The sequence below is a fragment of the Seriola dumerili genome, unplaced genomic scaffold (assembly GCF_002260705.1).
Source record: "Seriola dumerili isolate Sdu_G_001 unplaced genomic scaffold, Sdu_1.0 BDQW01000003.1, whole genome shotgun sequence".
In the NCBI taxonomy this organism is placed as follows: Eukaryota; Metazoa; Chordata; class Actinopteri; order Carangiformes; family Carangidae; genus Seriola; species Seriola dumerili.
In genome coordinates, this window is record NW_019174258.1 from 19077818 (window position 1) to 19105491 (window position 27674).

At 39.6% G+C, this 27674-nt stretch overlaps 1 protein-coding gene and 1 long non-coding RNA gene across 2 annotated transcripts; both read left to right on the forward strand.

Moving 5' to 3' along the window:
- On the forward strand, positions 1 to 27651 carry nadsyn1 (NAD synthetase 1). Its single transcript, XM_022741303.1, has 21 exons — positions 1 to 557; positions 14120 to 14180; positions 14353 to 14469; positions 15129 to 15182; positions 15302 to 15391; positions 17197 to 17248; positions 17354 to 17442; positions 17519 to 17636; positions 18406 to 18537; positions 20115 to 20186; positions 20812 to 20936; positions 21073 to 21121; positions 21228 to 21330; positions 22394 to 22562; positions 22665 to 22800; positions 22986 to 23092; positions 24085 to 24216; positions 24465 to 24534; positions 25698 to 25826; positions 27146 to 27322; positions 27443 to 27651. The coding sequence occupies exons 1-21, from the start codon at positions 473 to 475 to the stop codon at positions 27476 to 27478; spliced, it is 2103 nt and encodes a 700-aa protein (XP_022597024.1). The 5' UTR covers positions 1 to 472; the 3' UTR covers positions 27479 to 27651.
- On the forward strand, positions 1513 to 6690 carry LOC111218835. Its single transcript, XR_002664993.1, has 4 exons — positions 1513 to 2167; positions 3246 to 3303; positions 4315 to 4619; positions 4799 to 6690. It is a non-coding gene; the product is annotated as an uncharacterized LOC111218835 (long non-coding RNA).
- Positions 27652 to 27674: the final 23 nt, after the last annotated feature.

Sequence of the window (27674 nt, forward strand, 5' to 3'; positions counted from 1 at the left end):
CCCAACCGGCTTGTGTGAATATTGTCAGGCAGAGGAAACATACATGCAATTACACAATGTGATAGGTATGAGCCAGAGAGACAAGCTATGAAGGAAGAGCTCAGGAGGGTGGATGTTCATAACATTACAAATCACACTTGATGGATTTATCTAATGGGCAGAGCAGAAAAGTCTTCAGTGAATTTCTTAGTCAGATGGGGTTATGGAATAGAATAATTTAATCTGTGATCCACACTCCGGAGCAGAGGGTGGCGGTAATGCACGTATTACGCTGGTTGCCAAGAAGAAGAAGAAGAAGAAGAAGAAGAAGAAGAAGAAGAAGAAGAAGAAGAAGAAGAAGAAGAACTACAACTACAACTACAACTACAACTACAACTGTAGTGTATGACCTATGCTGTAGAAGCTTGACGGTATATCGCATCTAATTTGCATTACGGCGCAGTCACTGTTATAGCTGCAAACCATCGAGATAATGGGACGTAAAGTGACTCTCGCGACCTGCTCGTTGAATCAGTGGAGTTTGGACTTTGAAGGCAACTTGGAGAGAATATTGAAAAGTAAGTGGTGGGACTGTCTGAAGCTGCTTCAGCTGCACATTGACATACGGTTTACAGATTTACGGCTGAGAGGAGCTGCTAATTCAAGTGTAGAGCTGATCACATTTAATCTTAAAATAAGTGGTGAATAATGGACGTGGAAGATAGTGAATGTGTTACATTGTAAAATGCTTTATGCTGTTGGAGGGTCACATGGCTAAGCTGAGCACACAGAGACTCAATCTGTGCCTTCGAGTTTGATTTAGGCTGACTTGATAGTCAACGTGAGCTGCCAGTGTTACACCGAAATCTGTGACCCGTCAGATTTTGTGACCACACAGATTCTGGCTCACTGTCGACGAACTAAATACTGAAAATGTGCAACAGCCCCTCTGTGGTGACTTCAGGGGCGGAGTATTAACAAAGATCCTCTATATAGAAGATACCGCATTACAGGCAGCGCCAATAGTATGAAGTGGGACACAGTTCCAGTCTCCTGAGTGGGCGTAAGTGTAATAATATTAAAATCTATCCCTGTCTAGACTTACCTCTCTGCAGCCTTTGGGAAAGAAAAGACAGATCCGTTTTTCTAGTTATTGCAGCCTATTGCTGCACAAAGCTCGGGCATTTTAACACTAACTGATTGATTACTTGTCCCTGCCAAGAGAATACAACAATAGACGATACAACACGGACAAATTTGCGCCTTTTTTGCAGCAATTTTTTTAATCTATTAACGACATTTGATCAGCCCAGTACAAAGTCATGTCAATTTAATAGGCTAATAATCTGTTTTAGCAATTGTTAAGCAATGAAACAAGTTCTGTTTAAGTTTTAAAGTTTAATCCATGGTTTAACGTATAAATAAGTAAATCCAAAAATAACTGGTCCATCTAAACATCTCGTTATCGGTTGGCAAACGATGTCGGCAGTTGACAGATCTCGCGAGAGTATAGCACTGAGACAGAGGCAGGTCTCAAGTAAAGTTAATTTTCTCCTGATCTGTTGATCTGAAAAAATGTCATTTTGACGTCAAAATGTTCCGAAAACGTGTGGCTTGTGAAGACTGGGTCCAATATTTATCCGGTGATTTATTCCAGCAAAAGAATCTGATAATCTGTGAATTTGTTCACTTCGCCCATTGAAATGAATACACTCACTCTGGTCTCCTAAAGGGGCGGGGAGCTGAAGAATCTCACGTCACACAGATACAGGAAATAAACGGAAATGAAGCGTCTCAGTTTTCTCTACTGTCTCTAGTATTAAACGACTGCTGTCAAGTCGGACAACAGTCTACTTCCCGTAGCGCGAGTAGAGGGCAGCTCAACCTGCTGCTGTGTCACAGTGTCACAGCAGCAGCTAATTATTTACCTCTGTAAAAGTAGATCTGAAGTTCTTACATTAAAAATGTAACACGTCATGCGTATCAATGAAGCCTTCAGCCATTCAGGAAAAAGCTATGTCCTAACAGAAGTGTTTCAGCCCAGAGCCCTTGAATAGAGAGTCGCGTCATCTGCGTTCACTCTATGGACCATTTTTTTTTAACAGCAATGGCGGAACATGGATCATCTCAATTGTTGGAAATGCTAGCAGCGCAGCAGAATATACCATCTGTGTTGAACGTTTAACAGGTGAGACTTGTAAATAACCAGATTGCATGTTATCAGTATGTCAAAATCTAATTAACATGTGCATTAAAGCATGTTAGTGGATTCTCCACTAAATTAGTATATTTAAGGACAATAACAGATTAGACTTAGATCAGTGACGTGCAGTCAGGGGAGGCAGGTGAGGCACTGCCTCACCTGCCATCATGGAAAGAAAAAAAAAGTAAAAAGAAAAAAAATTAATTAAATTGTTATATGTATACAGTGATTATACTATAAAGTTATTTTCCATTTAACTTCACCAGTTTTAGATTATTTTTATTCAAAATCGCTGAATTTTGACATTTACCGTTCAAATACTGAGAAGAGACTTGCCAGCAGCCAGCTGAGCCTCACCATGGATTGCGCAATGACTCGGCTAACTGCTGGCCTGCTGTGCAGTGAGACCGTATTGCTATCTCTCTGTATGTCGCTATTAAAATGTTCAAACACTTTTGCTATATGAATTATATTATAAATTTCCATAGTTTAGTTAGCTGAGGTATATAATGTACAGTGTATTTTATCAACAACTGTATGTGTGTAACGTGTTTCTTGTGCTGAGCAATCATAAAACGGCTGCGAAGACGCACTGGGTGAGGCACGCAGTTCTCCTGCCTCATGGTAGAGGGCGCTAGTGATGAAGTCAGTGCCTCACCAGCCATGAACCTCACCGCACGTCACTGACTTAGATACTGCATATGGATAAAGTTAGCAACACTCAACATTAACCAGGAGCCGCCTATTGGTTGTAAATCCTGTCTCGTAATGTCATTTCATCCAACATTGTGGAATTCGAGTAAAAGGCTGGAAGTGATTTTTTTTGGAGTGCAGTTAGTTATATATTAGTGAAATATAACATTGGGTGTGTGTGAATATCCATTTTGGCGCGAGTTTACGTTATATAGCAGTAATAATGAATAGAGTTATTTTTGTGATACATCGCTAAAGTGCATTATTGAGAGGATAAGGTTTCTAAACGGTAAACAAAAACGTAACTTGAATGTATTTGGGCTTTGTCATTCTTTTGACCATTACCTATCTATATTACTTTGCATCTCAGCTGATTTTGGATTGATGACAAAGGGAGAGGGAAGATGGAGGAAGGTTGAAAACAAAAGGTAAGATTCAAAAACAGCAATTTTGAAAAAATAGTGGAGATTCACACTAACTACTAAAAGTATTATACTTCTTTATTAATGAGTAATCTTGTTGGTGTATATTAGTAAGCTATTGTAGTAGCACTAGGTGCTATGTGGTGCAGGAGTAGTGTTGCTGCATTTCAGGCTGAGTGGACCATGGTGAGATTGTTGCATTCAGTCATAGTAAATATTTATTATACTGCCATATTATGTAAGGAATCATACTTGACATTTTATATTAATTAATTAATTAATAATAATAAATAATTTTATTATTATTATCATAATTTTCATCATATCACTTCAAAATAAGAAGTAATACTGTAATTATTAAGAGGTAATACTTATTATACCTGTGTTGCTTTTAACAGTAGCTGTGATCAGCAGCTATGAGCATCTGCTCTCAGCCTAGTTTTGCCCTTTTTGGTCTGAACAAACTGGTCTACCTCAAAATGTACCTGCAGAGTGTCTTGAATTTACTTCCCACACAACAATTCAGTTCTGTCTACCCATATAAATATCCCTTAGTGGTTGAATTCACAGTATTAGGGAACAAATTATACTTACTGGACATGTATATACTAATTACATTATTAGTTTATAGGAATTAATATCAAATAATCATCGAATTTCCTGTGTGTCAAAACATACTTGACAAATAAAAAAACTCACTAAGAAAACATCAGTTACAGATGCCACTTGTCATACTTTGTTTAACATAAGCGGCAAAAGCTGATGATGATCACAACTAATGAAGCTCCATAACTTTAATAATGTCCAAGAAAGGTTGAATTAAGGGCAAGTGGACTTGGTTTTAGATACTAGAAGATAGTTCACAGATGAAGAAGCCTCTTGGATGAGAGGTGAAACATCTTCAAGTATCTACAACTAAGTCCACATTTCTTGGATAACCATGACTTGGATGACTGAACATCTTCACAGATGAATGGGTATGTCTGACCCTTTCTCATCTGTCTTTTCCCCCCTCAGCACAAGCGCCATAGAACCGTGCTGTAGCCAAGTGCTGTGAAATAGTCGGACATTTCAAACACAGTTCTGCAAACACAGCAGAGCTGAAAGTTCAGCAAGCCTCTCATGGACAAACAGAGGAGTCAATCATCCAGGATGTACCCACATGCTGGAATTCAACACTTGAGATGATAATGCGTGTCCAACACAACAAAGAGCCACTGAAGGCAACACTGGCCCAGCAGAAGCACAAAATAGCTATTGCTAACCTCAGCTGAATATGAATATATGCTAGCAAAGTTGGAAACACTGCTGGAGTCATGCAGGTAAAGTGATTTTCCTAGTCTCAACTATTTTATTTTCTTCAATATAATGGTATGATGGGTAAGGTATAATGGTAACTTTATTATTGTATTTTAGAAATAATTTTAGGCCTGTCCACTAAATGGGTGTTATGATGAAAAATGTAGTCTATAATTCTGTTGGTCTTGTTTGTGTGTTTGAGGGTATGTCACTGAGCTCCTGCTCTGTGGTCCTGCCTGCACTCTGCCACCTCATGCGTACAATGGAGGTCTCAGACGTTGACCTTGCTACAAGGCTGCATTCACAGAGGACCTCAACACATGAAAGGAGAACACAAACCTTTCATGGTTAAAGCTAGCAACAGCTCCAGACCCCCAATTCAAGGACCCCAGGTGCCTGCCCAAAGCAGGGAGCGGAGAGGTGTGGCAAAAGCTGAGTCATATGCTGAAGGACAGAGAAACTGCATCACAGGCCTGCAGAGAGGAAATGGAACCAGAGCCACCAAGGAAGAAGATGGCTCTCCTACTCATGCGGTCAGTGTCTGGTGAGGAGGCACTTTCCACAGACAAAACTCTGGAGCCCAATGTCAGCATAGACTATGGTGGTGGTCAGCACACACTGGTGCCCGTGGTAGGCTTGCCCAAAAGTAGACTATGAACTGGTTGACTGGAGTCATGTCACACAACACGTTTACACAGTTTCAAGTAATGTTATTCAATTAAGTGTGTGAAAAGGGACTGTTCACTTTGTTTCTTTCAAGACACTTATCACTTTCAGTTTATTATTAAGCTTTCAGCTCACTCAATGTAATGTCGAATTTATTTGGGTGAAATGTTACTTTACAATTTACAGACAAGCTGTTTATAATTACTTTGTAGCAGATGTATTGTAACTGTTTTTGTGTTTTTGTCTTCTATTTAAGTTGGCAGGTCATTATGGACATTGCGGGCGATGCCAAGCACTCCCTGAGACTTTTTAGTCAGTCTAATGATGAGGCACTTTAATTAGTTAAACATCTGTACAGTTATAGAATAGAGCCCAGTGTCAGCTTAGAGGCATGTCTACTACAGTGGTGGTTGACACACACACTTGCCCGTGCTGTGCCAAGCTAGTTAAAAGGAAATGGAAGACTTCATGACTGGAGTCATTTGACACAAGTATGAGGAAAATTTGTGATGTGCGATAACTCTGTTCAATATTGCGGTGACAGTTACTTGTGATAAATAAACAGATATTGAAGTGTGCAATTTTGCTGTTCACTATTACCTTAACGTAACTGCGCTGCACATGTGTAAATCAAACTGGTGGACGGGAGATGTTAAAAATGTAGATTTTCTACATGATAAAATCTTGTTCAACAGGTGGTGTGATGAAGGACGGTAATTGCTTTTTCAATCGCAAAGGTTGTGATGACACACACAGAACTACGACTGTAGTTGTCAGCTCCAGTAAAATGTTAACTTCTCACTGGTCTCCACCCCCCGCCTCTGCACTGTGTGTGTGAGAGGCTGCAGCCTGACACCAAAACGCAAGTTCTTTTCCGGTTCATCTGGCTCAGGCTCTGCACTTTGAAAACCCTGTGTGACTGCATGACGTATAATAAATACAATTATTTCTTTCCAGTTTATCACGTTTCAGTCAGTCTTTTGCTTGTTGCATATGTTCATATCACGATGACAATGAAAATACAATTTATTGGTCAGCACTAATATAAATGGAGAGAGGAACAGAGTTTATTTTATTTCTATATATGCTATGAATCAGTATCTTTCACAAGGCTTTTGAATATTCTCGTTTAAACATTTCACATACATTTCTCTTTTTTATTTTGAGTAATTTGCAAGCATTTGTCACTTTTTCATTGTTTTAACCTTGTGAAGCTCTTTGAAATCTCTGGTTTTGATAAGTGCTATATAACTAAACTATTTTATGATAATAATTATTATGTTAATTTCATTCCTTGTCTTCCATCAATGTAAAACCTTGTTGGGCTTTTATGGAATTGAGTGTCATTAATAGGATTATTCCACTTAATGTTAATAATTAGAATGTATTATGTGTTTTATTCTTCACTCAGCCATTAAAGAACAAATAACATCCTAAAAGGAAGCAAGACTGTTGCATGTTTCTACTGGGGAGTTAAGCTGTAACTATAGTGTGTTTGGGAAGCAGTGAGGACATGATATACAGTCCAATGAATTATTTGTCTAATTTCTAATGGTGTTTGCATTTGTGGCATACACGTTTCAGCTCAGCAGGAAAGCTCCAATAAAAGGTATTTTTGATGGAGTCTCACACATGTTGGAGATTTAAAGAGTGTAAAGGGGTGTCATACACCTACACAAACATTCAAAATGGAGTGATAGTGTAGAAGTTGATTCTAACCCTTAATATTTGTGTTGCCTCAGATCTTATGGTGAGGAAACCAATGTCTCTCTAGAATGGATAAGCCTTTTTGTGCTGTAAACTGTCTGCTGTAAAACAATTAACACCCATGGCACAGGAGTCAAAGTGGATGGGACCCTTGTCAAAAAGTCCTTTTAGGATTCCAAGAGAAAATTTCAAGTAAAAATCTATTTGATCGAAGCAAGATAAAATCCAATCCTATAGAATGCAATTGTGTATATATAATCCTACAGTTTATATCCTATAATATTACATGGGAGGAATGCCTGAGGCATTCACACTGTTGTTTGTCAAATCTTTTTTTTATTATTGGTGTGAATACTGAATCGGCATACTTAACTACATACTTTCAGCTACAGACTTCATTCAAACTTTAAACTTTTCACAAGACAGCTATTAAGTGATTATTCAGCTTATTGATATCTTAAATTGTAGTTTTTACTGTTTGGGGTGCAGTTCATCTTACTAATTTTGTAACTGTTGTTTGTTACACCTGCCATCAGGCCTTTTTCAACCATTTCAGATCATTCAATCTCCAGCTTTCAAGTTATGCTTTTAATCTTCAGGCATTGCTTCACCTACTTCAGCATTGCTTCAGCAATATCATTAAAAATCACTTTCCGCCTAAGAACTTGTAATCAACTTTTTCATATCTTCTACAGTTTTTGATTAATCACAGTCTTAATTTTATGCTTTTTTCTGATCATTTTTGAGTTTATAATGAGTTAGCATTGCATGGAATCTTCAGGGCTAGAGTGGGTGACATCACCGCTAGAGTGGGAGAAGGGGTTAAACTGCTAAAAGAAATCCTCTGTAATTCTCACAGAATTTGAACTGTGCCCTTCAAAGTGGCTGGCAACCATATAACTACCCCATTCATTCTAATGTAAAATGAGAGCAGAAAATCAGGAGGAAACTGAAAGAGAGGCATTCTTAAAATCGCTGCACATTTTTGGCACAACAGACAGTTTTAGTCAGGAAGCATTCGGCAGTTAATTTCAGTTTTTCATTCTAACTCACACAGAAACACACATAGAGACAAACAAGCAGAAAGGCACACAAACGCTCAGACAGGGACAAGACAGACAGTAAGATAGACAGACAAGCAGACACACAGACAGAGACAGGTAGGCAGGTAGACACATGAACAGGTAGACGGACAGGCAGGTAGACAGAGATGTTGGGTCTGATCTCTGTTTCATGAGCTGGACACCATAAATGTTGGAGGTTCGGTTGTCCTGGTGGAGTAAAGTCCTGTCTGACTGTGTTGCTTCCACTGTTTTCTCCTTTGTTCTTCTCACAGAGTTAGCTGTTCCACGCTAAATCTGCTGTGACTCCTGTTGCTTGGAAAATCAGCTGGCTGACCTTATGTTGAAGCCGCTGATTCTGAAGAGAACTTGGTTCACTCTCAGTTAATCCTAAGCAGGTCGCTGCTGTTCAGGAGAAGAGTGTTGGATAGAGCTGGTTTCTTAGGTGGCAGGGCTGAGCTAGGCTGAGGCCTCGTTGCCCCTTGAAGAGCCGAGAGGGGAGAGCAGGACCTGCTCTCCTGAACAAGCCAAAAAGAGAAGAGAGAATGAACTAATAGTACTAATAGAGGGATATAACAGTTTAGACTGGACAGAACAACAGTGTTGCAGCAGACATACTGAATTTAACACAAGAGATTCTCCTTTTACTTTACCTCAGCTTTCAACTATTAAGTGATTATCCAGCTTATTGATATCTTAAATTAAAATTTTAACTGTTTAAGGTGCCGTTCATCTTTCTGTTATTAATACAATGACTACTTCTTCATATGTTTAAGGCATTTTATTTCTACTTCCACCTTTGGCAGTAAATAATTTTGCTTTCAACTGTTTCAACAACACTTCTCAGCTTTTGCAGCTAGTGGACTTAAGCTCCTCCACTTTAAAATTTTGGCATCTAATTTTTCAGAGCATTGTACTTCAGTTAATATGAGCTGCTTTTTAAACTATTTTAGCATTGTGTCAGAAATCTCCTGCAGGTGTAACATTACAAGTTTGTACATTTCTTCTTTCTTAGGTTTTTTTTCAGCCAATTTTTCAACTAACATGTTTTTCAGTTTTTTACTTTTTGTATATTTTGTACTCTTTTTTGCTGTTTGTTACACCTTCCATCAACAACTCAGGCCTTTTTCAACCATCTCAGAACATTCAACCTCCAGCTTACAAATTCTGCTCTTAATCATTCAGCTCTCAGCCTTCACATGCATTTTCAGCAGGAAATGCATTTTATTCACACAATTGTTCTTCAAATCTTTGCTTTATTATTCTTTATGTTTTATTATTGTTCTTCAAATCTTTATATTTTAGTAGTATATAATATATAGTATAGTTATTTTTAATGCTCCCGCAGCTTTCGGCATCCGACTAGTCCTTTATACTATTTCCTACAAAAACCATTCAACTATCAAAACGTTCAGCTCCTTCTGGACATTTATGCTTGTACACAACTTTTTTAAATATTAAACTTTGTCCTCATTTTTTGCCATTCAAATGAATTGAGAGACCGTTCAAATCCTTGAAAACTTCTGCCTCTTTGAACTTCAACTACTACATATACATATTTTCAGCTACAGGCTTCATTCAAACTTTAAAATGTTCACAGGACTTTCAGCTATGAAACTTCTTTTCAACTTTTTGATTTATACAGTTTTTGAATTATCACAGTTTTAGTTTCATGCTTTTTTGTGATCATTTTTGAGTTTATAATGGGTGTGTATTACGTGTTCAAAGCTAGAGTGGACGACATCATCACTAGAGTGCGAGAAGCTTTAAAACTTGTCCAAATAAAATCTGTGTAATTCTTTCTTAAAGCCACATATTTTGATCTTCACACATCATTTCTTCTGAAGTCGTAGAAAAATTTGTACTGTTTCAGAGAAAGTGTCTACCTTAGCACAGAGACTAACAGAATTTGAACAGTGAGTACCCTCCAACTCTCCCATAGACTGCAATACAAATTCAGGAGCTGATTTCATGAGAAAAGCAGAACTGACCCTTTTATGTAACGCCTGTATCCACATTTTGTGCTCTAGATGTTCAGAAGAGTCTTATGGCACTGACGGTGTTATAATTTTGCTGATATTATGAACAGTGTTTTATTAAATGGCAGTAGTTTGAAAGGCTTGCTGAACCCTTTCTCCCATAGATTTAGATGAGCTCCAGGCCTTCAACTGCCAGACTCTCTCTCTTACACACCAGCACACACAAACACACACACGCAAATACACACATACGAAAAAAGCAGAGACACACAGATAGACAGACAAACACAAATAAACACAGACACACAGACAGACAGACAGAAAACTGATTAGTTAGTACTCGGGTTAGTACTCATAGAGAGAGATTACAGTTCAGACTGGTCAGTACAACAGTATATACAGCAGCAGACATATTGAATTTAACCTGATCCACTGGTCTTATGCTCGAGATCCCCCTTTTACTTTTCTTTGGTTGTTTACTACTACTGTATACTTTGTGCCCAGAGTTTTTCGCGCATAGACAATTGGGAGGCGGGCGCCTCCGTCAAATTTTGTGCCGCCTCCGCCTCCCGACAAAATTCTATTAATGTTTTCTTGGATTTGACGTTTGTAACTGCAATTGTGGCTGTACGCCACTGAGGCAATGTAGTGGCACTGTATCGTAAGTTGTGCATCAGGCAGAGCCATCCGAAATTGCCAAAGAAGAAGAATACTGGATTTTCTGCCTGCGGAAGGAGGCAGTGACCTAGTTTGAGTGCAGACATCATTAGTTTAGCATCATTACCTACTTCAGCAGTTGCTTGCTTCAGCTTCTTCAGCATTGCTTCAGCAGTTTCTCCAGCTACTTCAGCATTGCTTCAGCAATCTCATTCTGCTCATTTTGACCAGGAAATGCATTTTCTAGTTCCATTAATGATGCAGTCCGGCAGACTAAATGGCATGTTAGGAGATGCGGAATACGATGTCTCCATACCCCTCTTGTCGAGACACTTCTCAGTCCGACAAATGGAGTGGAACACAGAGTGAGACTTCTCAGATGATGAATGGAATAGGGAACTTTACAATTCCATAAAAGCCCAACGAGGTTTTACATTTATGGAAGACAAGGAAAGAAATTAACATAATAATATTAATAATTATAATATAGTTTAGTTATATAGCACTTGTCAAAACCAGAGATACAAAGTGCTTCACATGTATAAAACGATAAAAATGCGACAAAAATACAAATTACTCCTTGTGAAAGATAGTGATTCATGACATATATAGCAGAGAAAAATTCTTCTGCACAGGATATTGTATATTGTATATCTTTTTAAGATCACTTCAGTCTCATTGTTGGTCCTAAAAACTCTATAGCAAAAAAGATGAGACAAATGGAGAATTAATTTTTGAGACTTAAGTAAGACAAATAGATATTGAATTGAGATTTCAATGGGAGAAATTGAAGCTGTAGATGAGATCCCATCATTGTATCTTTTGGACTTCATTCATGTCTTTCTTATAGCTCCTACAAAGCCATTAGGGAGTTGTAATTAAGATCTCAATTACATATCTTATTTAGATCACGTCAATCTGAAATGTTTCTCCTAAAACCCCCTTGGGGGACAAGGGTTGAGAATGAAGGGTTAGGGTTAGCCCTTACTTTTAGTCCCAGCAACAACAACTACAACAACCTTTTTTTGAATAAATCCTTCAGTTTCAATAGGGTCCTCACACCGGTTGGTGCTCAGGCCCAAATGATAAACAGCGCAATTTCAATAGGGTCCTCGGGCCCTAATTAAAGCTGCAAGCAGAGATGATTGGGCCCTCACACTCCTGTGCACCTTGGGGGGGCTCGCAGCGTGCCATTTGAAGAAGGCACACATTGTAATGACTGCTGGACACCTCACAGGGTAAGATTTATTGCACAGACCGTGCTGTTCCATGAAAAGTTTTGACTACAGTGCATCATCAAGTAGTTAAGCATTTCCTGACCATGTTTGGATCAAGATTCGATCAACCTGCTATGAACAGCATATCAAAGTGTAAAACATGACACTTCCTGTTTCCACAAAGGGGCACCATGAAAATCACTAAATATGAGCATATGAGTGTATTCAGGGCGAGACTCTTATCACACACAGAAAGTTTGAGGCAGTTTGGACAATTTGTGTTGGAATGAGAGCGAGTTCGGTTTTTCATGAAAAAGGTTTGAAATTCGCCACGTTGGGTCCTACAGCGAAAACCTAAAAGCTTCGCAATTAAACATCACAAATGTCTTAAGATGACACTCACCGACCATCATGTAGATCTGATGAATTTCCTAGGAGAAGTTCGTTAAAGTATGACGTCTTGAAATCGCAAAAATTGCAGGTTAAAGTCAAAATATCTAACGTCCTTTTGGGTTTAGGGTATGGGCTGTAATAAGCCGCATTTCCACCGCAGGAACTTTCCCCAGGAACCAGGAACCTTTTGAGGAACTATGCGCGTTTCCACTGCAGGAACCAGGGTCCAAATTTAGGTCCGGGGTAAGTGATCGACCCCCAAAAAGGTACCTGGTCAGGGGTTGGTACTTTCCAAAGGTTCAGGAACTTTGTGGGATGTGGTCTGCAGTGCTGAACATTTCTGACTGGTCAAGTACTCGCTGCATTTTATTTCCCCCGCGATGTTTAAAAGTCTGCAGTGAGCGAACAAACTTTTTCCACACCGCGAAACAGGTCCAGAAGAAGGTAAAAAAAAAACAAGACTTCAAAAAAATAAAGGACCACAACAAGTCGCTAGGGTTGCCATCCATCATGTATAATAAAGGATCCTCATGTATTTCAAAATAAAGTGCTGTGTCCTGTAACCTATTGAATATATACGGGAAACAGTTTGTCCTGTATTTTCGTTCATGTTATGTCCCCAAAGTGTTGTGAATAATGGAATGTCAAGTAATAATTTTGCAGAATCTTCCTGGGACTGTAGGCTGCAGTGGTTGAAACGCAGCTATAATGTTTTTTGTATGTTTTGACATGGTACATGTGCCTCACAAGCTTTGTGCATGTAGGTGAAACCTAGTGCAATTAGTGCCACAATAGGTGGCGCTATCGAGCCTGTTACGGCCGCTACTCTGGCCACTTTTGTTGTGTTTAATTTTTCTGTTTGCCAGGCTGCCTGCCGAGCGGCCTGCTCCTGTCCCCACGGATGCTCCACCCTCTCTTGCCTAATTGGTGCGGTTTGTTTGCAGCTGGCCAATCAATGCCGCCCAATCAGGAACACCCAGCTAAAAAGCTCCGGCCCGTCTGTCAGTCGTGGCAGCTGACTGTTAGTGGCAGCTCGCCTCTCTGTTGAAAGAATATTTATCTTGTGTGAACAGTAAGATAGCAGAGAGTGGTCGCTTGTTTTGCGACAGTTTTGTTTGTAGTATTTTACTGATGGTAATCTTGGAAGCCTGGAAGTGGGGTCAGGTTTAGATTTTATACTGAAACTGATTTTGCTGGTTCCTCCACTTGTAGCCATTTGTTTTGTTACATACACTAGGTGCAGGGGTGCTGTTCCTGGTGTGTTTTGGTTCTTTAGTCGGCCTTGGTAGCCAGTTTTGTTTTTCAATTGGGTAACTGATTTTACTGATTAGCTCATAGAGAGTCCTCCTTTTGTTATATTCTGTTTTTGGTTTGGACAGCACCCACCGGCCCCATTCCTTGGTTTGTGTTTTGTGTCCATATAAACCATTCTTTTTACAATTTATGTTACAATAAACAACCTTATACCTAATACCAACTGGGTTTTGTGTTGCTTCCCTTTTCCCCTGTGAGCCGGGTTGTAACAGAGCCATTTTGCCATTTTGTTTTCGAGGATGGGAAAGGCCTCAAAATTGCGGTTTTCATTCAGGAATAATAATAAACAGCATGGATTCAATAGGGTCCTCGCACTGCCTGTCAGTGCAGAATACAGCAGCAGAAAAACGAGAGATGTATAAACAACAAACTCTACAGTGGCTGCAGCTGGCACACACAGACCAAGCGCTACATTGCTAGGCAATGCAGTTGTTGATGCAGTAGTAATACTTAAGCCTGAAAACAATAATCGTCTGTCTGTCTGTCTGTCTGTCTGTCTGTCTGTCTGTCTGTCTGTTTTTCTCTGCAGGTATTGAGATTGCTAAAACTCATGGAGCCAAATACAGACTGGGCCCAGAGCTGGAGATATGGTACGTCCCCATATGAAAACATTATAGTATTGTTATCTTGGCTAATCTCGTCTAGTCTTGTGTCTTGAATGCCCTATAGTTTTATAAGTTGCTAACACTGCCAGAGTTTTCAGGTTCAGTTTGACTTGACACTCACCTGTCATTTCTTTTCTTATTCACTGTCTTCTTACAGTGGGTACGGCTGTGCAGACCACTTCTATGAGTCGGACACACTGCTCCACAGCTTCCAGGTCCTGAGGAAACTTCTGGAATCTCCTGTCACCCAGGACATCATCTGTGACGTGGGAATGTGGGTATCACCTTTAGACACAGACCAGTCCAAGTAGTCAGTCTGGAAGTCCTGTGTTAGAAGGCATTGTAACACTGTGGCAACATGTTGTTGGGAAAACCCTTTCATATCAAATGGCTTTAATGAAGGTAAGGTGGTTTTTAATCAGATTTAATTCAAAGTTAACTAGAATCACCTCCTTGTGTTTATCTGCCTCCTCCACTCAGACTAATTTCAGGTTACATCCTTGTTTATCCAGTGTCATATAAAATATTAACCATTTGTGTGACATTTTGTCACAATTGCTGTGTGAAGTCTTGAGTTAATATAATAATATTATCTAATCATAATCATCATCAGTTCATCTTTGAGTCCAGGTGAACTTTTTTTTTTAACCAAATTTGAGGAAATTCTCTCAAGGCGGTATTGAGATCTCGTGTCCACAAGAATGGGACGGACAGACGTATGTACAGACAGATGGACAAACAACCCGAAAGCAATATGCTTCTGGCTCTGGCAGTTGCTGGCGCTGAGGCATAAAAGTCACTGTGGTGAGGATGAGAGGGTTACAGTCAGACATTGGTCGTCCACCGTAGAGTGCAAGGGAAACTCTTCTAATGTGACAGGACAGGTGAGCTGTCACCTAATAAATTTCACCATGTTGGACTCTGCTCCCCCAGGCCCATCATGCATCATAATGTGCGCTACAACTGTAGAGTCCTGTTCCTCAACAGGTATGTCTGCACACCAGGCAACTCTCATACATGACATACTGTCATATATACATATGTGTTTGTGTGTGTACATATATATGTATATAAATATTAGTCAGCATGTTGGCTCCTTCCTGTAGAAAGATACTGCTGATCAGACCAAAAATGCTGATGGCCAACCACGGGAGCTACAGAGAGGTGCGCTGGTTCTCACCCTGGAATCAGCTGAGGTGGGTCATCTCTCTGAGGTCACTGATATATTAAGACCTTCTTATCACTGTCTCTCTATCTTCATGAGGACACAAACTATCAACTATGTTATTATATTTATTACTCTCATGTTTCATGAATTGTATACTGATATTTTATTTGTGGGTATAAAACAGTGGGATACAGTGATGTTAATCCACAGAGAATCATTCTCTCTATTTACTGAACCACCTAAATCAGATGAGTCTGTTTTCAGTGAACCATAAAAGGTACAATTTTTTTTTTTAATTTATTTTATTTATTCGTTTATTTGATAGGGACAATACATGTTAATGAACATCAGTACAAAATACACAATGTAAATATGCTGGATTGTAGAGAAAATGCAAATTTACATTCATAGTCTCCGGGCAGGTCATATACAACAAAAAACATCACAAGTCACAATACACTACTATAAATATAAAGTACACCAACAAAAGACAAATACATTTTGCTGCATTCTGAGTTAAGAGTGATCACAGATCTCATTTGGTGTTTGAGATGTGTCTTAAAAGTGGGACATATAGGACACTACCGTATTGCAAGTGGTAAATCATTCCAATATTATCTATATTATATAAGACTTGGTCACCTGGTTTTTATTCAGAACTGGAACAGTGATCAAACCTGGACTAACTAACTGCCACTAAAACCACAATGTCTCATTTTCTATACTGACACAAGTTAAATACACAAGACACATTTAAATATGACTGTCAGAGTTGCTGAAATGTATATTATTTCATATTTGTTCATTATCTCTGGACTACTACAAAAATAAAATGAAGTCTTTGAGCTAAGCTATGTAAGCATATCTCCCAAAAGGCTGGGAGTGGTTTTATAAGGGCTAAACTCTGATACAAATGTAGTGAACAGAACTCCCCATGCACAGCCAGTATAAGCAATCAGGTGCTGGTTGGTTGCAGGAACAACAAAAGTGAAAATCAAACTTAAGCACCACACACTTAGATGACTTCACTGGGACTTTTATTGAGAGTGAACAACGCGTTTCACCTGTGGCTTCTTCAGGTTCAATCAGTACAATTACAAAAGTTCACAGGTTTGATAAATATACTCAATACACACACATGATGTAGATGCAGTTGAAGGACCTATAGTCTATCTCTGTTCATAAATTTGATTGTTTTCATGCAGCCAGTTGTGTATATAGAAGTTGGTTCTCTTATTTTTGTTAATTCTGTGTAAAATGCTGTAACCTTTTGAAAATTTGTAATATTGTTGTCATGTTATTTTTAATATGTTAATCTTTTGAAAAAATGTTAAAATACTGAAAAGTGAAAAATGAGGATAATGGTGACTGGTCATGTGACGTATGTGTATGCATAAACAAACAACAGTTAGTTCCGACAAAGTAATTTGATTGGACTAGAGTCATTCCATGAGTGCTGATATAGAGTACAACAGCACTGGGATTTTTAACTACATGTATCACTCCGCTTTACAGTTGTATTAACCGTTAATCAGCGTTATATTAACAGTCGTGAGTGTGACAAACTTTGCAAAGATGAAAATATTTCCAGAAATTACATTTGAATTATATGAAGTTTGGTCGTCAGAAAAGGATGAAGGGAAGTAAAGACGCCTGGATACTTCACCACACCTCCAGTTGTGCTCATATAACATTGTCAGGAATGCGTTGTTTGCTCTCAGTGAAGTCATCTCATTGTGCGGTGGTTAAGTTTGATATCACTAATGTAATCTTGTTTGACTTTTGGAAATGGATGGTAGTGACAGTGATTGTCTGTCTGTTTGTTTCCTGAAGGAAGATGGAGGAATATTTCCTGCCCAGAATGATCCAGGAGGTGACAGGGCAGGTAAAAAGCCATCATCACCAGTGTTTAACTGAGACCCAGAACACTTATTCTCCACAGTGAGGGGGAGGGTCATTGTTTTTTCTCCCTTTTTCTTGGTTTCATCAGGACACAGTCCCATTTGGTGACTGTGTGCTGTCCACAAAGGACACCTGTATCGGCACTGAGATATGCGCAGAGCTCTGGAACCCTAGAAGGTAGAGCACCAGAGGATTGTGGGTGTTGTAGTTTTCTGTGCAGTAACTCCTGATGAATGATGTCTCTGTTTCTCAGCCCCCACATAGACATGGGTCTGGATGGGGTTGAAATCTTCACTAACTCATCTGCCAGCCACCACGAGCTCCGCAAGGCTGACCAGAGAGTCAACCTGGTCAGGTCGGCAACCACAAAGGTACACTTCACCCAGGAGTAAAGAGCTGTTCATGTAGAGACATGATATATGTGTGATTATGCTCGGTACAGATGTATGATGTGTAAGACTACATAGGCCAGAGGTCGGCAAGTAAGTTGGGCCTTGGGCCAACTTTTTTCTAATCCATTAAATGGCGGGTCAGAACATAATCAAAGGCTAAATGAAGTTATTGATCAAAATGCAACTGGAATTTACTTTGTTGCGCTTCACATGTGTGGCGCTGTGGCCCACAGTCACAGATAAGGGTGGCAATCTGGTAAAGAGATCATTGCAATCCAAGATCTTGCTAATCTTCTGCATTTGGTTTTCGTTCTGATTTTATTTTGAAAGTCCTGAACAGAAGTTGTGATTCCTATCTTTCCGCTGCTTTGACGCTTCTTTCAGATGTTTGTAAGCTTGCCCACCCACAGTCACATATTATACGTTTATACAACTGACTGGTTCACTCATATATTTTTCATATCACACATTTATGTCCACTCTGTCAGAAGTTTGTCAAGCAAGCAACAGAACCTTTGGAAATTCCTTTCAGAACTTTCCAGAATAAAAGCAGAAAAAAAACCCAAAAAGAAGCAGACTTTCTTGTGCTTTTATTTTCTAAGCAAAACAACTAAAGAGGAATTGATTCTGTGGGTAACTGTTGCTGCTCAGACGGAGATCTATTTTAGCAATGGAGATCTATGGTTTTTAGATTTTTTTTTTTTTTTTGCAGTCAGTTCTGCACTCAGTTTTGTTGGTGTTGTTCCAGAGTGGAGGTATCTACCTGTACGCCAACCAGAGGGGCTGTGATGGAGACCGTGTCTACTACGATGGCTGTGCCATGGTGGCCATCAACGGAGACTTGGTGGCACAGGGAGCACAGTTCTCCCTCAATGATGTGGTACGTATGGACGTGTGGACGAGTGGGCAGAGACTTAGGCATATTTCTTGTACCTCTTATTCATTTTTTCTTCAGTAGTAAAGTAGGATCCTTTCTGTGAAAAGTTATTTTAAGTTAGTCAAGTCAAAAGTTCTTGTTTTTTTTCAGTCACTTAGATTTTTATCCCAGTTCAGTCAGTTTGTTTTAGTTAGTTTGGGGCCCCTTATATCTCTTTTGTTAAATCTTATCTGGAATCGTGTGGAAAGCTGGTGTATCCAAAACCATGGTGTGGCTCCGTGACTTCTCTATGTGCAGCGGTGGTGGTGGTGGTCAGACTGCCTCCTGCTCGCTGGAAAACACCTCGAGTTACAGTCGTCCTCTCTTAGAAGTCGACATAAAAAAAAACAACCTGCATACAATTTAACCTCAGTTTAAATCCATTCTTTTTCTACATACTATGCAGAATTAGTAGGATCTTAGCAGTTCGTTCTGAATTTTTATCAGCCTATTTCTTGCTCAAATGCTAATAGAAAATAAAACACAAAACGTGTCTTTGACTAAAAATGAATTTCACAAGGCTATCACATTTCTCCAATTGGTTTTTTCCATGCACAGTCATTAAATGAGAATCATCATATATACACATCAATTAGGTGTCCTCCATAACCCTCTGGCAACAACAGTAATCTGAGTTTAAGTAAATTTACTTTTTAGAAAATGTTAACACTGAAGTTAATTTGATATCAACAACATTTACTCAACACTGCTCACAAAACCTGCAATCTCGTTTCCAATGTGCTCATTCTTACTTTCACTCTCATTCTTCTCCCCTCCTACTTTTTTTCCCTCCCTGCTTCTACTTTAGAGCGTGTCTCATTTGTAGACACTGCACAACCTTTTGGATTTTTTGTGGGACTACATGCATAATCTGATCATTTTAAATCAAACAGCTGCCTGTTACATTTATAGGGGTTACAATCTGTAGAATAAAAACACTGTAGGATATGATACAAAGACTAGACTTGTTTTCATATTTCTTTTTTTTTTTAAGTCAGTGATGAAGTTTGGTCATGGTAAACACAAACATTTCAAACTAAACGAATCTTTCTTTATTTATAAACCTTCAAACATGGACTTCAGATCAGGTGAAGAGTCTTTTGCCTCATCTTTATTTTCAAACATAGAAATGAAATGGAGTCAAAAGTACAATATTTGTCTTTTAAGTGTAGTTGAGTAAAAGCCAGAAGTTGACAAAAGAAAATACTCAAGTAAAGAACAGATACTGGAAAAATATAGTTAAGTACAGTACTGAAGTAAATGTACTTAGTTACTGTCCAGCCCTGTGTGTGAGGAGTCAAATCCAGCTCACAATGTACCTGCAAGTTAGTGCAACAAGTGTTGTGTGTAGGTGTCCTGTGTGTGCAAGTGTGTTGGTGTGTGTTGCAGAGCAGGCAGAAATTGCAAAGATGATGTCACAAGAGCCACACTGATCTCTCTCTCTCTCTCTCTCTCTCTCTCTCTCTCTCTCTCTCTCTCTTTCTCTTTCTCTTTCTCTTTCTCTTACTCTGTGTGTGTGTGTCTTTGTTGGTGTGTTGTAGGAGGTGATTACAGCAACGGTCGACCTTGAGGATGTGCGTAGCTACAGAGGAGAACTGTGTCAGCCTGTCATGGTGAGACAGCGCCACCTTCCAGCCTTTCTAGAGCTCACGAATCACCAAGTTTTATTGTGTAACAATTTCATTTGTCTGCTACTTTGTGTTGACCTGCCTTAAAAACTCCTCTTCCTGCTGAGCAGCAAACAGCAGAAAATTTCAACCCCAGTACAGTTGTCATGGAGGAGGAAATTAGCTATAGAGACCAAAACTGTTTTTGTAACAGGCTGTAAACATGTTTATTTCTGCTGTAAAGTTGGACATTTTAACATGGGAGTCTATGGTGATTGACTCATAGTTGGATCCAGACTCTGGTCATTAGAGGAACTGCATTTTTTTCTCGCTTCAGTGTTGGCTTCATGATTCAGCTCCAGAGGTTGATGTCAGGGAGTTGGTGGAAACTAAAACAGAACACTGTGTTAATAGTGGAAATTTGTCAGGTAGACAAAAGCACAGCTCTGAATGGATGTTAAACTTGCTCTGTGATCTTACTTAAAGTTTACTCTCTTAACTTTCATGTTTTAGTTTGTTCAGTTAAACAGTATTAACAGAAGCAGAAAATCTTCTCTGTTTCTTGATCACTGTTTGATTGATTAACTGTTGGTTGTGTCTCTCTGTTTCCTCTGTCCCTTCTCTGTTGTAGGAGAGTGAACATAAACCTTGCCACAGGGTCAAAGTCGACTTCCCTTTATCCACTTGTGATGATTTCTACCTGCCCACTCACCAACCAATAATGTGGCACTTTCATACACCAGAGGAAGAGATCAGGTACAAAATACATTTTATTTTGTACATAATGTATTTTTCTTGACACAAAACCAGAATTATCTTTTATCTTTGTTAAATCAAAGAAACCATCTATTAATAACTCCTCTGTATAGCTGTTGACATCTGTGTTGTTCAGTCTAGGGCCGGCCTGCTGGCTGTGGGACTACCTGAGGAGAAGTGGACAGGTGAGGAGGAACACACGCTGAAAACAGTGCTGCTGTACTGTGTAGATGTGTGTAGATCCTGACATGATGGCGTCTGTGCTGGTTCTGGTTCTGATCTGTGCTCCAGGCTGGTTTCCTGCTGCCTCTGAGTGGAGGTGTCGACAGCTCCTCCACCGCCTGTCTTGTCCACTCGATGTGTGTGCTGCTCTGCCAGGCTGTAGAGGACGGCAGTGAGTGTGGATCACTTTGCTTCACAGATTCTCTCAAAGTGATTGCTCACACATGTTATTGTAAAGGAGAAGGCTAGTAATAGGCTCGGGTCGATATTTGATAATACAAATATTGCAATTTTTCCCACTATTATCAATATTTTACATAATATCAAGACATATTTTTCGTTTATTCGTCTTGCACTGTCTGTCCTGTTGCTGAGTCTGACCCTTATTTCACTGCTTTGCTTCCTGTACATTAAACCTTGGCATGTGACAAACTGCTGTTTAGTGGCAGCATCACTTACCGTACCATACCTGAAACATAAAATAGAATTATAGAATTATATATTATAAAGAATACCTTAATCATAAAATATAATAATATAATCATACATTAAAAAAACTGAATTATAAAATATAATTATATAATTATACTGTATATAATAAAAAAATGACATAACATAATAACATAAAATACAACAATATAGTCATAAGAAAATATAAACAATATATGGTGAAACCCAGTAATACAATAATAACGTATATTGCAATATTTTTGGCTGGACTTTATCGACAGTCCCACACACACTGCCCTGCTGCCTCAAAGACTGCAGCACCAAATGTGTATTCATCCACCACTTGACGTGGTCCGTATCAAATGTCTGAGCAGTTGTTTCCTGTTGTACAAGAATCTATATGTAGAGTTAATTTCAGCTAGTGATGTGTTCCAAAATTGTCAGCCCTTTGTGGAGAAAGCTGATTAATCTATTATGTGATATTTTGCAGTTGTCAATCACCACACTACTAGTTACTGTTACTGTCTCTCCTATATCTATATATCTGGAGAGAGACTCTTGATCTAACCTGTTGATACATTTAGTCACTAATTTGAGAAAGAAAAGATGAATACACTGTAACATACTTTCAGTATGTTACAGTGTTGCCATCAGACAGGCTTTTATCTATTACTTTCAGACCCTGATTGTATAAGGATGTGAAGGATCTGGCTGTAGATGGTGATGCTAGAGCCCACATTGTGATACAATATGAAAAATGTGAAGAAACCATGTCTCTCTCTCAGACACACAGGTCCTGAAAGACATCCGCAGGGTGGTTGGGGATGACTCCTACTGTCCCCAACAGGCAAAGGAGTTGTGTGGCCGCATTTTTACCACCTGCTACATGGCCAGCGAAAACTCCTCTGAGGACACACGCAACAGGGCCAAAGAGCTGGCCAGTCAGATTGGAAGGTAAATACATGACAGAAGAGGACAGACTATAGTAGTAGGGTCTAATTCTTTTTACCTAGTTATTCTTTTAGCCGCTTCATCCTTTTTCATCCTGTTTTGCAGCTCACACATGAATATTAATATAGACATGGCAGTGAAAGGCATTCTGGGTATCTTCTCAGCGGTTACTGGGAGGTGGCCTCAGTTTCATGCCAATGGAGGAAGTCACAGAGAAAACCTGGCTCTGCAGAATGTACAGGTCAGACTCACTCACTTTGAGACTGTTGTCTCATGTCTCACTTCACAGACACACTCTGACAGTTTAACCACAGACTTCACACTGTTGCTGCAGGAACACAACTGTGACTTACTCACTTCCTCTGTGTGTGTGTGTGTGTGTGTGTGTGTGTGTGTGTGTGTGTGTGTGTGTGTGTTCGTTCCCAGGCCCGGGTCAGGATGGTCCTGGCCTACCTGTTTGCTCAGCTGAGTCTGTGGGCCTCAGGTAGACCAGGTGGACTGCTGGTGCTGGGCTCAGCCAATGTAGATGAGAGGTATCAGCTAACCACACACACATCTGTGATGTTTCATGTTACTGTCTGCAAAAAATAGTTTCAGAGGAGACACAGGCTCCAGGTGGAGACACTACACCACACTGTGAGATGGGTCCTCTGATGGTTGATCAGGAGCTTTGGAAACCAAACACAGTCTGCATCTGGTAGAATCTGAAATTTCTTTCATTGTGAGTGTCTACAAACCAACCAATCAGGACACAGTATAAAATGATGCACAACACACAGGCCAGTACAATGCTCTGAAGAAAGTGTTTGGGGGGAAAAGTACACATACATGCACACAAACCAAAAGAATGGAGGCAAAACAAACAGAAACTTTTATGGGACTTTGGGTGAACAGATGAGTCAGAATTTATAAACCACAGAGTATGCATCTAATCTCATGTACTTTTTTATATTTTTTATATCTTTATATTTATAAGTTATTTTTATGTCATTTTTTTTGCCTTAATTCTGGTAGAGATAGTGAGGTACAGGAAAGTTAGGGAAAACCTGGGCCAGACTGGAACCAGGGCTACTGCTGTTAGGACTAAGCCTTCATGGTACGCGCTCAACTTTTTCTATTGTTATCACAGCACTGTGATTGCACATTCTGACGTGACTTAAACTGATATAGCAAGATGTTATCAGCCCAGTCTTCTGTAGTGACATGTAATAAACACAGTTGTTGCGGTCACACAGTCTGAGGACCAGTGTCCAGACAGACAACATCACTGCATTAAAAAGCAGCTTTCTCTCAGTGCAAGCTCAAAAAGGTGCTGCTAGTCAAACACATGCAGATGACACTCTTGATAGATTACTTTGTAATGTGAATAATAATCATTTCTCCTGTTTACCTCATGATTGTCAAGACAGAGGATGAAAGGATTGTGGCAGTGATCATTTTTCAGAGTTGTAAATAGTATTATAAACTGCTGTAAGCAGAGGATTTACTGATGCTAGAGCCTAACAGCCTAACTTGTCTTGCTCAGTCTCACAGGGTACTTCACAAAGTATGATTGCTCCAGTGCTGACATCAACCCAATAGGAGGCATCAGCAAGACAGATCTGAAGGGTTTCCTGCTGTACTGTGCTGAGCAGTTCCAGCTCAGTGCTCTGAGAGGGTGAGGACAGACCTGTTAGAGCTGACAACATAGACACCAAACATGTCCCAGTGTTTCACCCTCTGCACTGAACATAAAGAGTAAACCTTCAGCAGTGGAGCACCAGGATTTATGGGAAATATGACAAATCAGGAGTGTTCAGGTCTCATGCAGCAGTCTGTGTTTCATTAAAACTTTGTCATATACCGTAAACACATGCAGCCTCTGGTGTGGTTTTCAGTTTGTCAGTGGTTCTGTTTCATCTGCAGAATCTTGGCTGCTCCACCCACAGCTGAACTGGAGCCGCTCACAGATGGACAGGTCTCACAGACAGACGAGGTAAGACACAGCTGCCGCTGAACTTGTTACTTGTAGGATTATTTGAGTTATTTTTTTTAATATGTGTATTATTTTGCTGTATAGCCAGAATGCAATCTTACAAAGGGACAATAAGGAGAAAAGATAAATAAATTAATGAAAAAGAAAAACCCCACAAACACAGCACATCGTACATAACCACAGGGCTACAGCCACAATTAAATTAAGTGCAAGGGAATTTTTCTTTAAAAAGAACAACATTATATTTATATATTACAGAACCTTTTGAGAGAAAAAAGAGAAACGCAATACACAGCATGGTGCTTTACATTGGACTCAACACATTAATTCTTACTCTAAAAGAATTTCCCACTCCTCATCATCCAGTGTCAGGTTCAGATCCAATCACCATGACTTCTTCAGAGCTGATAAAGCCCCATTACCCAATCAACATGGGATAATACGCAGTTCCCATAATTCATTGGTACATTATCTTATAACTCCAATTCCTTTCCTCCTTCTCCAGTTTCCTCCATCATTCCATTTTTTTTAACACAAAATGTTGTTAGGGAAAATTCTTATCATCTGTGGTGAAGAAAGAGCGCTGGAGTCCAAGATGTTATGCTGACGATGTTTATTGAAGCTTGGCCATGGAGAAAAGAGGAATCATCAATACAGTCCCCTGTTCATGATGTCACCTCAAATCTGAAGCAGGAAACCCTGAGGAGAGTTTTTATACACATAGAGAGATTACTATAGATAGCTTACCTCCATAATTGGTCAAATATCTAAAATAAGAGGAAGAAGAGGGATGTGTGAATACACTATTGGCTCATTAACCATAATCCTGATCCTGATCCTAATACTGACCATCCAAGGTCTTCTGTTATCAATCGTGGCACCAGCAGTATCAGCAGCAAACCACAGCTGCATCTGGAGGAGCCGCCTGAGTGTCTCCAAGCCTGTAACATTTAATGCAGGAGCTGTGGCACAGCAACCTAGGGCCTCACACTGACCTTTCACCCTGAGTCAGTCATTCATTAGGACAAGGCAAAATTTCTTCACAAATATCAAAATCATTGCATTATAAGTTGCATTGTTGTGTCAAATATAAGGTTGAAAGTAACAGGACATGTCTGTAGAGTGCCTCTGTTCTTCTCTGACCACCTCTCCTCCCCCCTCAGGCAGACATGGGGATGACCTACTCTGAGTTATCAGTGATTGGGCGGCTGAGGAAGATCTCCAAGTGTGGCCCCTTCAGTATGTTCTGTAAACTCATTCACATGTGGAAGGACGTGCTCTCACCTACAGAGGTCAGTCAGCTCCTTCACAATGTGGGACATTCTGTCCTCTGATTTGTCAGAGTTTAACCCTCCATCAGAGGAAGTTAATCTTAAACTCAGCCACATTAAAGAAAGAGGAGATTTTCGATAAATCTGTAAAACATTAATCATTCTTCAAATGTTTATTTTCCCTGATTATGTAGCGTGGTGCAGAGTGAAGCCGCCCTCCACTACACATTTAATTTGAAAGTCTTTTATTTTGTTCTGCAAAGAGCAAACATATGTATTTTATCATCACCGTTCACCACACACACACAGTAACTTCACACTCAAGTGTGTGTTCTCGTTCTCTGAACGTGTTCAATATTCGAACACAGAAAAATTATGAACATCTGCACTAACATCCAAACAATAAATCATGTCTGTTGTATCGCTATTCCAGACCATTTTCATCATGTACATTCAATATCAACTTGTTTCTGAAATACACAGTCAGCCAATCATGTCTACCAAACATTGTCCAATTAATCAAATCAATCATGTATCTATTTTAAGTTATTTATTTATTTATTTATGAATTAGACACGAGCAGTTCGGGCTCTTTAGACCGGCTCGTAGTTCTACTCTCCAGCCTCCTGCTCGCTCGAGGTAACTAAGCAACCAGTGCTAACTACTGGCTAGCCATTTTCAGTGCATTACGTTCGCTGACCAAGTAACGTTCATAAACAATCCCACATACAACGCAACCGGGACCATAAACTACGACACAACATATTCACTCATCAATTACACAATTCTAACTCTCCCTTCTTACCTGCAAAGAGCAAACATATGTATTTTATCATCACCGTTCGCCACACACACACAGTAACTTCACACTCAAGTGTGTGTTCTTGTTCTCTGAATGTGTTCACGTGAGACTTCCCTTGTCCCTGAACACACAGTGTAGCGAACGCGCTAGTGCTGCTGGTTGGAGTTAGACACTGCATACTGCTAGATAACACTACATTTTTCAAACAATAAACCAACCTTTCCTTATCATAAAACACACAGACAATTTTCACCACACTCTGAACATGAGCTGTACTAAATGGAAATTATGTTAAACATGTAAGTAACAATAATAATGTAGGTATATCAACCCACTCTGGGTTGGCTCTGTATGCCACAGTTACAGCATGGGTTCACCATTAAAGAACATACAGTTTTCCTGGAAGTAGAAACAGTGTACAGAATATTGAATTATTTTTTATTATTATTAGTCATCAATATTGTGCATTTATCAGTGGCTGCCAAGATCTTTAATCTAAAAATATTCAGTAATAAAATAAAAATAAAATCTTCTTCAGGTGGCTCAGAAGGTGAAGCACTTCTTCTGGATGTACTCAGTGAACCGCCACAAGATGACCACAGTGACGCCGTCTTACCATGCTGAGAGCTACAGTCCTGATGACAACCGCTTTGACCTACGACCTTTCCTCTACAACACACACTGGACCTGGCAGTTCAGGTGCATCGACACCCAGGTAGACTTTAGGGACTTCTTCTCATTCTCATGTTACTAGAGGAGGTTTGACAAAGGAACAAGACAAATGAACAAACATCTTAAAAAAGCTGTTTCCATTTCTTCTTCTTCTGTTCCACAGGTGTCCCAGATGACAGCGAACACCACAAAGCAATAACACCTGAGGTTTTCAGAGTCCAGTTAAAATCCATCAGAACATTCAGATCATTTAGTTTGTACCGCTCACTGTAAAGCCAAATACTCTGTACTGGGAACCAGGGGGCTGAGACTTGATTTAAAAAAAAAAAAGAAAAGCAAAGTGTGAAACACAGTCCTGCAGCCATTTGTCTACAAACATGCAACAAAAGTAATCA

Excerpts from the sequence above, each read along its gene's own strand:
- nadsyn1 (XM_022741303.1), top strand. The coding sequence starts at position 473 with ATGGGACGTAAAGTGACTCTCGCGACCTGCTCGTTGAATCAGTGGAGT. Across the intron at positions 18,538-20,114 it reads AGTTCTCCCTCAATGATGTG|GAGGTGATTACAGCAACGGT; the intron begins GTACGTATGGAC and ends GGTGTGTTGTAG. Across the intron at positions 23,093-24,084 it reads TCAGCCAATGTAGATGAGAG|TCTCACAGGGTACTTCACAA; the intron begins GTATCAGCTAAC and ends TGTCTTGCTCAG.